Source organism: Panthera leo, chromosome C1, assembly GCF_018350215.1.
Source record: "Panthera leo isolate Ple1 chromosome C1, P.leo_Ple1_pat1.1, whole genome shotgun sequence".
NCBI classification, from domain to species: Eukaryota; Metazoa; Chordata; class Mammalia; order Carnivora; family Felidae; genus Panthera; species Panthera leo.
The window spans coordinates 133,667,239-133,682,857 of NC_056686.1; the positions used below are offsets into that span (position 1 = coordinate 133,667,239).

Here is a 15,619-nt window from a genome sequence, read left to right on the forward strand (position 1 = left end):
CATATCTCTTTAGTCTCTTTTCATTTTTGAATAAAAAGTTTAAATGGGAATGGAAAAAAAATGCTCATTGGCTTAACATAAATCTTTAAATTGCAGTAAAGTTCACCCTCAAAAAGTAGTTGAGTCTCTGAGGAAAAAGAAAAGGCTGAATTCTATTTTTCATAAATGATGGATTATTGTACCACACTGTGTATTTTCCAGTAAAGTGTCCTTTTATTTGCACTGTGTGATTACAAGTTTCTAAAAGTATGTGTGGGGTCACTTGGGTGCTGTGGGAAAATGGAAGGAACACTGTTCTGTTAAAATCAGTAGTGAAATCAGAAGCAAACTATGTCCTGATTATCATAGGCATGTGTTTAAATTTTGCCTTCCTTAATTGGTGATGTTGTATTTACTTAAAATGAACAATTTGGCAAGTTTTTCTCCCTTGACAACAGAAAAGCGTAAACTGTTTTATAAGTTTGGCTGTTGAAATCAGATTTGTAAACCACAATATTCAAAGACTTTTACTGCTGTTTACAGGGACCCCATGATGGACTTGGCTTTATAACCATGTGCTTTTTACATTTTTAGTTTGTATTTATAGCGCTTTCAAGTTATTTGCTTAATAAAAAGTATGCTGTATATTATAGTCATCTATTGACTTTAACTTCTGCATTACTCTTCCTAGAACAAAATGAGTGGAATGAATGATAGCAAAGGCCTTGTAATTTGACTTGTCATCTGAGGATGATTATTTATGGCATCAGGAAATGGAAGTGGACGCTGTAGTCTGTCTCTAGGAAAGTCATTAGAGGCAACTTTGGAGAGTTTGGCTGTGTTAAAACCAGTGTGATCACACCCAAGACTGCTACTTTCTCACTGTTTGTGAGAAGGAAACAAGATAAAGCATTTAAAAATATTATTTCATGTTCTTTGAAAAAACAATACACCTTACATACACATGTATGAGCCAGATGTACATGGCTTTTCACATGTAGAGCCAGATGGTGGTATTAAAAACAAAACAAAACAAACAAAAAAAAGAAAACAATATACATGTTTTACAGTTTATATGTGAAATATTTTGCATATATTTCATAGACATTTAATATATATTTTATATCTAATATTATGAATGTAAATATATTAAATATATAAATATATATTCACATAATTATTTAAATGTTTGCATTATATGTTTCTATATAGTAGAATATGCATTTATTCATATATATCTGCTTAATATATATTTATATATATCATATATAAATATATAAAACATACAAAATATAAAATATATAAATACATTTTATGTTTTTATATAATATATATTATATTTTAAATATTTTTATACTTTGTATATTTAAAACTACATATAACATAAACATATTATATATGTAAAATTAAGAATAGTATCACCAGAGTACCTAAGGGATTCTGAAAGATATAACTCACTATATAAACATTTTCATAATCTTGCATTTATACTCTATATACTTTCTAATCACATCATTTTAACTAGTTCTAAAAAGACAGATAAAAATGCCTCCTTTGATTCTGTATTTCTTGGCATTCTGTCATGGAAGGTGACAAGATTTTGAGGAGAGACTAGAAATAGAAAATATTACCTTTGATAACCTGTGAAAATTTGGATTGATTATGCCCCATTACTTCAAAGGCAGACTTGAGACCAAAACTACCTTAAGAAAGATTTTTTTCTGAAGGACGTTAAGTGTTTCTTCAGCCTCTGATACTAGAACCCAGACCATGGGGTTTTGAGACAGTTGTCAGTTGAAGCAGCATGTCTGACTGGTGGTCACTGCAGTGACTTGACCCAGATAAAAACTGAGAAGATATCATGTAAAGATAGTATATTAAGATGCCCAGAATGACTTCCAATCATGCAATTTTGAGTTGGCTAATGCCTGATACTTATGGCCCTACGAAAACAATTATTGCTTATGTGGGTTCTAATGGCAATTGCTGTTTTTCCAAAATCATCTGAGGTCAATTCCACCTCTAAGATCCCTTAGTCTCTTGTACTTCACACCATGCCATATGAGAATTACATAGGCCATATGCATTTTCATTCACAGCAGTTAATTCCAGCCCTGCCATGTATGTGCTAGGTGGTCAGTTTGTATTTGTTTATTTTTTCATCACCTAGCAGAATACCAGATAAAAATCTTATGAGACTTGTCCCATATCCAAACTTGACCTTGGACAAGTTACTTAACCTTTTTGCCTTAGCTTCCTTGTCTCTAAATGGGTAGAATTATTTTACATACTTCAAAAGTTCATTGTGAGAGTTGAGTCAACAAATATTCAGTGAACATTTACATTTACATGCTGAACAATGTTTGAGGTATTGGAGACCCATTAGTGAACATTTACAAAAGTAGATGAAAATCTCTGCCCACGTGGACCTTACATTGCAGTAACATTAAGTTAAATCATGTTATATGCTTAGCAAAGTATCAAGCATGTAGTAAGGTCTCAATACATTTTAGATATATTATTATTAACCCAATTGAATGATTGATTTATTCTAAAATATGATATGAAAGGACAAGAGCCTCTATTTACCTAATAAAGTATCCCAAGTCCTCCCATTACGTCAACAATTGGGTTAAGACAATGAAGGGCCCAGTTAAGTTCTATTATCTTAAAGAGAAAATGAATCAGTCATTAATAATAAGATACCTTGAATGTACTTAGACTCTATGCTTAATGAAGGTCCAGAACTTAAGTGTTATGTTCATCATGAAGTTCACAGCCTTTTAGCACAGAGCCTGATGATCAGTAAACATTCAGCTAATATTTGTCTAGGAATGAATTTGATGCACACCTAACTTTGAAGATAGAGCTTAGAATAGGAAGCTGAGGATAGGGGATCAATGAAGACAATGAAGAAGGCTGAGACAAATTTGTTTCAGAATTTTACCTAGAACTGGTGGTAATTTCACATTAATAACAAAAATAAGAAATATTTACTTCAGAAAAAGAAATCACTTTGAGTCAACATAAAAAAGAAGATTGACAAAATTATTTGGGCAGGCAGGACCATTTAAAACACCTGAATTACCTACAAGCAGTATATAATCATAATCGATTGAAATCAACAATTCAAAGAGTTTTCCCTTTAATGTAGATGAATTTTTCTTTGACTATAATTCTGTGTATAGATACAAATAGGTGGAACTATGCAGATAAAGGTCATCATATTAAATATAAGGAAATGAAAGTGAAAATAAATTGTGAATGTATAGAACTAACCACATTCTCATTGCACATTCAGGTGGCAACACAGCTAATATTTTCATACAGCCAAATTTTTACTCGTATGCAGTGTCTAAACAGAAGGGCTTGAGCTATTAATTCCAGTAGTTCCGTAACTACTGCTTTCTATTCATATTTGAATAAAGTAATAATCATAAAGGAGAAATTTACTGAAAGCTTTTTTTTTTTATTTCTAGTGTTCAGACTGCATCATAGTGCTTCCGATACAAGCGACAAAAACCGAGTTAAAAGCAGATTAAAGAAGTTTATCACCCGAAGACCTTCTCTGAAAACTCTGCAAGAAAAGGGACTTATTAAAGGTATAGGCCTTTTTATGCTTTTACTGTAACAGTGATAAATGAATATGCCTCTGTGTCCATAGCTATTCAGCTCTAAAGAAATATTAGGATATTTTATTCTTTTTAGGTTGTTTATTGAATGCTCTGCTCTAACAGAGGGAAAAAAAACAGTCGCCCACAAAACTAGTCCTGAGAAAATAAAGGTTGCAGCACAGAACCATTGAAAACAATACTTAGTTTTGCCCTCAGCAGAGCTGGGCTCTGCGCCAGGGGACAGAAGAAAATCCTAGCAGCTCATCAGAATGAACCCATGTCATCATGGGCCTGGACAATCCAGGTGCACACCTACAGTCCCAGCATGCTTAATACCAGCAGCTCTTTTCACCCTTAGATGTGTCCTGATTTGGATAATAAGTTATCTGATCACCCTAATTATAGTCTGAAGTGAGCGCTAGGAAGAAAAGTCCAAGACAAACCGATGTCATGAAAATCTATGGATTTGGAGGCTGGAGAACTAAAAGCTCAGTCTAAACTGAGATAAGTAGGTACTTTTGCAAATATATCTAAAGTAAAGAACAAAATATTCTAGACCATCCTAGCCACCACAATAGAAAAATGTAGAGTCTGGCATTTGACTAATTAGAATTCAAACCTGGGTTCTACCACTCACTGATATTGACATTGAACAAGTCATGACCTCTCTGATCATCAGATACCTCATCTGTTAAATGGGGATACTTGTACCCATCACTGAGCAGGCATGGAGAAATAAATGAGATAATCCATGTAAAGCATTTAATAGAGTTTCTGGAATTAAGTGTTCATAAATGTTCCTGTTATTAATGCCATTATTATTCACTACTGTTGTTATTACTGTCACAGTGCGAAGAGAGATGAAAAAGGATGGGTGGATACATAGAACCAGTGATGTAATAGATAGGGTATCCTAGCGGCCCATCAGAATAAACCCATGTCACCATGTGCTTGGACGGTCCAGGTGCACACCTATAGTCCTATAACTGGATATCACTTACAAATTACACAGTAAAATGTATTATTTTCCTAGCGAGACAACATATGCATTAAGGCCATTATTTTCCCTGCTTTTCCAATTTCCTAGCTGATGGATGGATAGATTTTAAAAATTGACTGTAAGGAGAAATTTGAAAATGAACTAAAATAAACTCTGAGAACAAAATTAAAAGATGGATCTTCATGGGAGCCAAAAGGTGATTTAATTACACAATCATTTCTTAAGAACAAGGCAAAACAGATCTCAATATTTTCAGCAATAGTTAACATGAGAATTACTGAAATGGGTTGTAATAACTGTCCTATCAATTTCAGTCCATTTTTAAACAGGGGAACTTATCACAAGACGCATATGGCATTTTGAACCAATTGTAGACGGTAAAATTTTATGAAGCAAGAGTGGAAAATTCTTTGAATGTACCCATTTGGGCGTTGAACTAGCACCTACTCTAAACCAGGCTTACCTCAGACTTATACTCTGAAGATATCCTTTTCAGGGCCACTTACAGTATTGGGTCCTCTACAGATTCAACTTCATATAATAATATATCAGTACCTTCACTTGTATCTTAGAATGCACCCCACAGATTATAATTTTCTTTGAGAGGATTCAGTTGGAGATTGCCTACCACTTTGAAGAAAATAGAAAACCAAATCAGTAGACCAAACAATCCCAATTTGGACATAAAGTGCAAATTTTCCTGACTGTGGCAAAACAAAAAGGGTTTTAATTCAGGGGCACGGTCTGGCCTCAATCAAAATGCTAAAGAATTAACAACTACCGTGCTCTAGCATTGGTCTCAGAAAGCGGCAGAACTGGATGCCTAATGCGGTTTTCATACTGATGTAATGGAACCACTGAACACACTCCGATGGGTACATTTCCTATCCTAGAGCTCCATTAAATTTCCACCATAGCTGACGAATGAGTCAGTATTCATTAGTAGGGCTATGGAAAATCTATGTGAAATTCTGATTTGATAAGCTTCCATTGTTGTCTTCAGTGGAATTTTCTTCCAAATACAGATCAAGTTATGCAAATATAATCACTTCTTGGGCTTGTTTCAGTTTTAACTGTGAATTTTTTAAAGCGCTTACTGAGATTTTTTTTTTCTTTTCACTAAGTGAAAAGCATTAAACCAATTTTTAAAAATACGGGCCCAGTCAAATTTAGTACTTTAAGTCTATTTTCTTAGCATATTTAAGACAAAGACTTAGAGAAAGCAATGAAATCAGTGTTTTTGATCAGTTATGAAAAATTACATAAAATAAATGAATGATTAATGGTTAAATGACTCCACGTAACTCTTTCAAAGAGAAGTAGTATTCAGAAAGAGAGATTATGGCCTTTAAAATTGATCTCTGTGTATCTGCCCACAAGAATATGCATCAAATTCTTTCAACAGTCTAATCTTTTAGGTCTGGAATAAAGTCCTTCACAACAAGGTTCAGGAAAACTGTGATGATAGTTTGGATCTTAAAAGTGAGCTTCCTGACACTTAGGAGGGACTTTGCAGGGCCACAGCCACTTTTCAAAGTGTTTTTACTCCTTTATGTAATGTTTCCAACAGGCTGAAAGGCCTGAGCTTTGAATGCAGCCAGCCTTTATTGAGCACCCAGGGTGGAGCAGGAAAGGCTATGCCTTCTTAACTGTCTAACGCCTAGCAGATCAACATCCCCAAAGCACTTTCTGTGAAAAGAGAATTGTCTCAATATCACACAGTCTGAACTCAGTCACAAACTCTTCCTTCAATATCTATTTTTTGGGACTCATGGAGACCTGGCCAAAATGTGCTTTCGTTGGCTAGAAGCTAGATCTGGAAACAGTCCCTTGATGGGGCAGCATTTTCTAATTTCTTTAGTATCACTAATGAGAAGGGTACATTAGAATGTCAAAAAGAGCTGGCAGATAATTATGGATGATGACTCAATGGAAAGAAATCTTAATAGCTCAGATGCGTATAGCAGTCACTATACCACTGCTGTGGCAGCTTCTGAAAAGCCTTCAATTTCTCCAAGTGCTTTCACATTTGCCAAGAAAATGGCAAGTACCTTTTAAATGTGTGAGTTTATTGCATTGAATGTCTTATCAGAAATAAAACTCAAATAAGTTTAATATGTAAATTATAGGCAAGAGGGTACATTTTAGGGTGGCATGTATGTTTGTAACATATTTTCTACTTGGTTTTGAAACTGAAGTAAGAGCTCTTCAGTGTCAGCCAAACTACCTTATATAATCTTTCAAATAACAACACTGACATCCAAGAACAGAAAACACTTGCCAGTGCAATATCTAGAAAGGATAACAATTGTTTGTTTTGGGGGAAGCAACTAGTATTTCCTTATATCAAAATGATAGAATTAGAGAGGATTGTATGTTTAGAAAGTAGTTTCTTTCATCTTCATGTGGATAAAACCATAATGGATGGTATTAGGAGAAACTGAAAGTAATGTTGTACTACCTTATTTTGTAATCACTACATTATAAAGGAAACAACCTGTTTAAAGATGAAATAGTATGCCTCCAGGATTTATGATGAAAAGCAGTGCTCCCCTGCCTCATCTCGGTTTTGCTCCTTACGAGGCACTACTTGGCACTGTTTCTATCCGTTGTTTTCTTGGTGGTTGACTCCATAGCTTATGTTATTGCTATCTGGAGTACAGGTTAGTTAGATTTTGTCAATATCTTCCTTATCTTTCATGACATAATGTCTTGATTTATCAAGCTTAGATGTCATCTCAGGTTTCTTTTACAAATAGACATGAATTCAACTCAATTAAACTAGACCTCATCCACCTGGCCCTTTTCCCCCCCCAAATACTCATGGTCAAATACAACAGGTCTGTGTCTCTCCAATAGCTTTCTCTATAACGTCCAATATACTTAAATCTCTACTTAGTGTTCCAGTAACCACAGAAAGCTGAGACTTAGTGTTACTGCTGACAAGACAAGAAGTTTAGTGCCTTTTCCCCACTCTCATCTCCTCTGTCTTTGCTACTGTGATTCTTACTTCTATATCATAAAAACTCATTATTGCACTGCTTTCTATAATTATGACTCATTTGTAGATTGATTCTGAAAGTTAAGAACCAAAAACATCATTCATACTATTACGATTATGTAAGGTTGTTTCCTGTAACTCCAAGGACTAGACTTCATTCTCTGTTCTTACAATATCATGACCTCTGTGATTCTCAAATAATCCTCCTTGATCATAGTGAAAAAGATTATCTTTTCTTTTACATTTGGAGGTTGCATTAGTACATTTACACTGTTTCACAATCACAACCAAGTCCTCCATGTTTTTCCTCATATTTTGATCTAAATGTGAAGAAAATCAGGTACCTGCATTTACTTTATATTGATCATGTGAATATTATGGAATTGCTGACCAAGTCATGTGCCAGATAGGATTAACATGTCCTTGAGTTCAATGTGATCACTTAATGGACCACACAAATTATAATGTGCTTATTTTTTTAAGTTTTTATTTTTATTTCAGTCAACATACAGTGTTATATTAGTTTCAGGTGTACAATATGGTAATTCAGCCCTTCCGTACATCACCCTATCCTCATCATAAGTGCACTCCTTAATCCCCATCACCCATTTAACCCATTCCCCCATCCACCTCTCCTCTGGTAACTACTAGTCTGTCCTCTATGGTTAAGAGTCTATCTCTTGGTTTGTCTCTCTTTCTCTGTTTTTTATAATGTTCTTATTTTTTAAGTTCATGCTTCATCATTTGCTTACAATCATGCTATATTTTAGTCTGATACATTTTTTAAATGTTTATTTATTTTTGAGAGAGAGAGAGATTGAGAGAGAGTCAGCAAGTGGAGAAAGAAGCAGAGAGAGAGAGAGAGAAAGGGAGACACAGAATCCAAAGCAGGCTCCAGACTCTGAGCTGTCAGCACAGAGCCGGATGTGGGGCTCAAACTCATGAACCACAAGATGATCAGGACCTGAGCTGAAGTCGGATGCTAAATCGACTGAACCACCCAGGCACCCCTAGTTTGATACATTAAAAAAATGTTTATTTATTTTGGGATAGAGAAAGAGAGCATAACTGGTGGAGGTGGAGAGAGAAAGAATGTCAAGCAGACTTCACACTGTCATCGCAGAGCTCCATGCATAGCTCCATCTTACCAACAGTGAGATCATGACCTGAGCCGAAATCAAGAGTTGGATGCTTAACAGACTGAGCCACCCAGGCCCCCTTAGTTTGATACCTTTCCGATTGTGCATTTCTTGTGCAGATTCCCCACCCCCCTCCTCCACCACAGAGCTTTTTTCTTGCCTCTGGGCCTTTATGTCATCAAGGACTTTAATCTTCTCAGTTAAACAGTCGGTGTTCAACTCCCTAGACTCCCTAGAGTCCCTAGAATGTAACTCCCTGTTTTTGTTTTTGTTTTTGTTTTTCCCAGAATATGTTCTCAACTCCTTCTATCACCTCACCACACTTGGATTGATTGTTTTCCAGGCTTTACCTGGAATCAGCCCGTGATTCTCTTTTGCTGAACTTCTGAATTGTATTCACTGCCTTCTGAATCCATACCTTCTCTTTCTTGCTTTAATTCCTTCTATTACTATGTAACAGCCTCCAGTAACTCATTTAGAAAACATGAGACCTTGATTGTCTAAAAATATCTTCAGTATGCCCACACTTGATCAATAGTGTAGTTGGGCATAAAATTCCATTGCTTCTAGAATACAGAGTTGTAGTTTCCATTCTTACTCCTGTTACTTTGAATATTTTTTCTTTCAGAATCATTGGTTTTTTGTCTTTATTTTGAGATTCTGTAATCAAGATAATGTATATGGTTGGCAGAATTTAAAAACATTTACTCTGCTTAGCACTCAAAGAATTAAGATTCTCTTCAGCTCTGAATTTTTTTCTCTCTATTACTATGTTGATAAGTCAGTCCCTCCCATCAGTTTTCTCTGGTTCTTCTTCTAGGATCCTTATGATGTGAGCGTTTAGATCACCAGGATTTATTTTTCCCATATTCTGAAAGAATTCTCAATTTTATCCCTTTGTCTTTATTGATTTAACTTTAGCAATTATATTTTCAATTTGTTAGAGTCTTTCTTATTCTCCATTCTTTTTCTTTTCTTTTCTTTTCTTTTTTTGAATATCCCACCTTTACTCTCATACCTAATAATGAGGATGGCCTGTGGCAGTTAGCACTCAATAAATATTAATTAATTGAATAAGTGAGAAAATAGAAAATAGAGGATACTTTTCTACCTTATCCAAGGATATAAATTAAAATGTGTTGTTGTCATTTGGACTTTTTAAAATTTTTTTTATTTTAAAATGTTGTCTCATGTTCTTTAAATTATCAGTTTTACATGGATATATTTCACTCATTCTACTTCTATCACATTAGTGACTTAGCTCAAATGTCTGGTGGGCAAAGGATGTTCATTCTTATTACTAAATGAGGCTCCATAGACTAGCTAAAATTCTATGTACATGGTTAGAGCTTGTTAATGATATAGTTTTGCTATAGGGTAATGTGTAGGGACTGTCACATTTGTGTCAAACATGAAATATTTCCAAAAGTTCCAGAATGCCTTATATACTCTTGATAAACTTAATCAATCAAGATTTTTTATTATGATAGAAAAATTTCCACTCCATTTTACAATTCAGAAAATTGAGTTTATTCGAAAGTACAGCAGCTTTAGGTTTGTAGCTGGATTCTGCTTTTTGCCAGCTAGATAACTTAATATTTGGTTACTGACTCTTTCACCTATGAAATTTACATCATAAAATTTAAATGAAATATGGAAGAACTTCACACCATACCCAGCTTATCTTAATTACTTAGCAACTTTCTTCCTTCCATCTTTCTGTCCTTCTTTTCATCTTTCTTTTCTTCCCTTTTGGCCCTCTTCTTTTTCTTTATTACTTAGGTTGATGGAGCAATTATGGTCAAGATGGCCTTGGGAAACCATTTTCTCAGGTATTCCTTTAAAATTTGGGAAATCAATCCTGGCAATTGACAAGGAAAGGCAGTAGTAGCTTGCTTACTTCAAGGGAAGAGTGTAGATAATTTATGGTTGGCTCATATTTATCTTTTTTGTAATTTTCATCATGATACTCTTTATACATAAATGGCCATGAGCTCATTTTCTTTTCTAGCTACACCAACTTATACAGTGTCATCTAATTGCTGGAACATTTAAGTAATTACCCACACAGGCACAACTAATTGTTTAAGGTTTCTGTCACATGAGAAAATAATGTCTTTGAAATTATAGTACTTTAATAAAATATGTCAATTATATTGAGAAGTAAAGAAAGATTTGCCATTCACATTTCAGATTCAAGCTATAAGCGCTAAAATTTCAACAGTAATCTTTATGAATAGCAAAATCATTGAGTTAAAAGGAAACTATTTTAAAAGTAATTTGTTAGAACTGATGTATGACAGAGTAACCTACCTGTCACATTGTTAATTTAAGCAAAACATTTATGAGCAACACCACAATATACCTTTGGGTAGAGACATGCTCCAATTCTGCCACTTTATCAGTGTTAGTCTGAGAATAATTGTATTTGAATTTATATACCAGGGCACAGGTCTATCATTTTGGGCCTGAAATACTCTCACAACTTCCACAATATGCACTAATGTGCTTAAAAATATCTTGTAAATCTTCTTTTCTTTAAACTTCTTTATGGTTCATAATTGAACTATGATCCTTACGTGTGAGCTATGTCATGATTTAATATTAACCAAAATTAATAGCCAACCTTAAGCTTCTTTATCTTGGCCTACAAGCTTCCTGGTTGCTTTGCATTTATAGTTCCCAGGCAGTTTCTGTTATTTAAAGGCTCTTGGGAGCAAATGTGTTGGTAATAGAGTAGCACATAGCTAGCTTTTGTTCAATAATAAAATGCAGGTCACCATGAGAGATGGCAAATGTTGAGAAAAAAGTGCACCTGGGTAACAGGTTAAGCCCATGTCTTTTAAAAGCCTGTTATTCAGAGAGGAAATGATCCCAGTCTAGGAGATATTAAAAGCAGAATAACTTGGGAGCAACAAGAGAAAAATGAGGTCCAGAAATGGGAGTGAATTAGGTAAGAGGAAAAAGAATGAGCCAGAATAATAAGTTGGTTAGTCTGTGGTTCAAGAACTTCCTTTCTCATGGAGAGAGACCTTTTACACAGGCAATAGAGTATAATATTTGAGATGATGACTTATATATACCTGATTTTTAATATCCACAAAATGGTTTTACCAAAAATGTCCTGGTATAACCTACTATATTTTATGTATTTGTATATAATAATAATTATAATAATTCTCTTTTTCCCTTTCTTTAAATTACATTTCTTTCCCTTTGAGTCAAGCCTTCAAAATCTTTCCCATTTTTTAAGTAAAAGAAAATGCCAGATAGTATCAGGCTTCAGCCCTAAAACGGACTGGATGTCTAATAATAGCCATGCTAAGTGCTGGGAATATAAGATGAATTTGACCCATTTGATTCAAAACCAGCAATTTGTTTTTAGCCAATGGTCTCTAAACCCATATTAATTCTTGCCATGGCAGTAGATGCTGGTTTTATTTATTCTAGCGACTATCGATCCTTAAAAGATGGCCCAGAGTTTTGGCATACCCTATGGGTTCAGTCTAATCCTGGGGCCAGGATGAAATATTGTCTTTAAGCCTTCCATTTTGAAGACTGACAAGTTTCCATAAAATAAGAAGAAATAGAGCATGAGCACCAATAATGGTACAGTAACAAATACACACAGGTTTTCTTTCATGAGGTGGATCTATACCATGCTTTACACATACTCTGTGCTCTAACTCGTGTGTGTGTGTGTGTGTGTGTGTGTGTGTGTGTGTGTGTGTAGATTATAAAAAAAGATACAAAATCTCCCCTTCCGCCCCTGACATTGCACCAGCCAAAATTTCTATGCTCTTGGAAGCATAGCCTCAACTAGTTGCACACGGCCAAAGTCAATCTGATGTGATATTTCCTTCTTGTGCCAGGAGGCTGCTGCCCTCTGGAGAGGTGGTGCATGACCATTCGGTCCTCTGATCACATCCTAAATCTTCCGTCCATGAAACCACCTAAAGAGAAGAAAAAGATGCAGGGCATCTGTGTTCATAAGAATTCCCCTTTCTTAAAGGTTAGCATTTATTATTGATACCCTGCTGTTCTCCAGCAGGTGTTCTCATACCACAAAGTTCCCTCATGACTCCTAAACCCAGCTTCCCAGGCAGGGGAAGATTCTTCAGCTTAGTTCTTGTTAGCTTTACAGGGCCTCCATAGACCCTACAAACTGTATCCAAAGCCAATGCTGGCTAGTCACTTTCCCCTTTGTAGTTTTTATAATTCTCCTGCTCACACAAAGTACTAGCTGGTGATTTCATTTTGTGGTGAGGTTGATAATTGAGGGAGAAGAAAACAGAATTTCTTTCTGACCTAAAGATTAATAATTTGAACAAACGTGTGAATAAATGCTTCCCAGGCAGGGAGATGAATTGAATTTTCCATGGTGCTTGAGAAAGGAGGTCCCACTCTTCACTCATGGTACAATGGGGATTTGAGTCCACATTATGTGTGCATTGAATGTGTCTCTAAGGATAGAATCTATCAGAGCTCTCACAACCAGTATCTCCTTATCAGGGTCCACATTCGGCAGATGTGTGGACTGTTACAAGCACAGGAAATATTCATATCAACAACTCACTTTGACATATCCTAAGATTAAGATAGTGCCCTTTTATTTCCTTTAGTATCACTGACAGTTGGGCCTGCAAATCTTTCCTCTCAAATTCGTGTCTATTATAAATCAACAATATTCTACAAATTCCCAAGAGAAAGAAAAAAATGTATCATGTTATTGGGGGATGGTAAATTTTGTTCAATATAGAACTTTCACTCTTGACTTGTTACCCTACCTGATTAGCAACATTAAAATGTAACCATCCTCTATAAAATTCAGTCATCAGAAAAATAACCCAGTGTTGCAAAAGTGCTATTCCAGCATTTTCTATTTTTCGTTATGGGAAGGAGACAAGAGACCATATCAGAATTTGGATAATTGTAATTGGTGGTCTGTCAGTGTTAGTCAAATTGCAATATGGAGAGGTATGTCTCCCAACTTTTCTTTGAAATTGACTGTATTGCTGTAAGTGTGTTTTATCAAAGCATTTTCTGGGGCAACAGATCTGAAAACATAAACTTTATGTAGCATTGTTCCTCCTTAGATATTTCCCTTTAATATGTCCTTTCTTTTTGAAGATAAAATAAAAGTACATAAAAGAGTTCTGGGAATAGGCAGCTATATGTCATAAACACCCTCCACTCCCCCTCGCCCAAGGCCCCCAGCCCCAGAAATTTGGAAATGATTTGATCGAAGTGATGACTGCCTTGATCTTGTTTGAATACTCCTTCTTCATTGTCTTCTTCTCTCTATGGGAGGCAACAATCCTGTCATGGAGTCACTCGTGGGAGAGAAAGAGGTATTTCAAGCAACCATATTTTCCAAACACAAAATTGAGACACATGGCCTGACAATGACATAATATTTGAAGTAGGGACTGTGTGCAAAGATCCAGAACATATGGTTGAAAGGGTTTTCTTATAAAAAGCAACTATTAAGACACTCTCTAGATTCTTATTCACAAAAGCCACATTCTTCAGCCCTCTTTATTCTCATTTAGAAATATTACCCACAAATCAGAAGACCGACCCATTTTCCTTCAAACATGTTGCTTTGCCAGTACGAGGAACTCCCTGTTGACTGGAAAGTTAAATGCACAGCCATCAAGGAAGCAATGCAAACCAGACTGCCAAACATATTATGAATATGTTGCTTTTCTTTAAAATGCTGGTTGGTTTTTCATACTGGAGTATTGACTAACTGTCTGTGTTTGATGTATGGTTTACCAGCCTGATGTCGACTTATGGTTAGAGCTTAACTTGTTAGTTCTGCTTTTGCAGCCAATTCAGAATAACTACAGATGCCTCGAGATATGAAAATTGACTGCTCAAATGGACTCAGTGTGGGAGTTTCATTGGTTTTAAATTGATAACAGCTGAAAGAGTGAATGATTATAGTGTACATGGGCATAGGACACAGCTCTTTCATAGGAGCTCTTGTGAACACACTCCCTTAGTGTGGGAATTTTTTCTTTCTTTTTATATCACAGTTATTTCTGAGCAACCTTGGGTTAAATTTTAAAATTGCACAGGCATATGCAGAAGCCTTCCGAAGAAATAATTCCTGAGAAACAGATAAATTTTGATGACGTGGGTTTCTATTCTGGAGGGAACATTTAAAGTTAAGTAGCATTCCATAAGGTGGTAATTGTGTCTATTTCCCAGGCATCTGAGTTAAATAAGCTGTAGAGGAAGCATAAACTGTCATAATAGAAGGGTTGGAGTGTTGTGTACATCTCATTCTTCAACTCACACAAACCGAAGCTCCAAAGTGCCTTATCACAGATAAGTCAAACAAAGCCTCTTCTTTGCTTTCTTATTCTCCTGGGAGCAGTTATTATTGTTTTCATTATTCAAAAAGATGATCTGAACACTTTCTTCTCACACAGGAGAAAAAAAAAAAAAGAAAAAGAACACAAAAGAGAAATGAGGAAACTTTTCTCCCCTCCTCCAATCAGCAACACTTATATAAAAAGGTTTTATGAAAATGCACTTTCACGATTTAATAGTAGCTTAGGGGAAAAGCCCAGTAAAGAAAAGAATTCAGAGAAACTTTAAGAAGTTTGTAAGAAAGAAATATCTGTTTATACATGCCTTCTTCAACTCATATTTTTCCAAGAGTTCAGTGTCCTTACAATTTAACACTAGGACCTAACTCCATTTCATTTTCAATTGTTTTAAGCATTTTACCTTTGATATCCCATTAAAAATGTTAGAGCCATTTCATATAGCTAACTGATAGAAAACATCAATCTATAATAATAAGATTAAGTTGGGGCTTGTTGAAGATACATAAAACCACATATTATGTACCTATTTCACATATTTATTTTTA

The 15,619-nt window shown here is 35.2% G+C and overlaps 1 protein-coding gene across 2 annotated transcripts in view; it reads left to right on the top strand.

The window, feature by feature from the left end:
• The window catches only part of ARHGAP15 (Rho GTPase activating protein 15), a 609,505-nt gene that overhangs the window by 347,144 nt on the left and 246,742 nt on the right, over nucleotides 1-15,619 (top strand). For both annotated transcript variants that reach the window (XM_042948667.1, XM_042948666.1), the window contains one exon: nucleotides 3,459-3,581. In XM_042948667.1, the coding sequence (XP_042804601.1) occupies nucleotides 3,459-3,581 (123 nt within the window). The remainder of the gene's footprint in view (nucleotides 1-3,458; nucleotides 3,582-15,619) is intronic.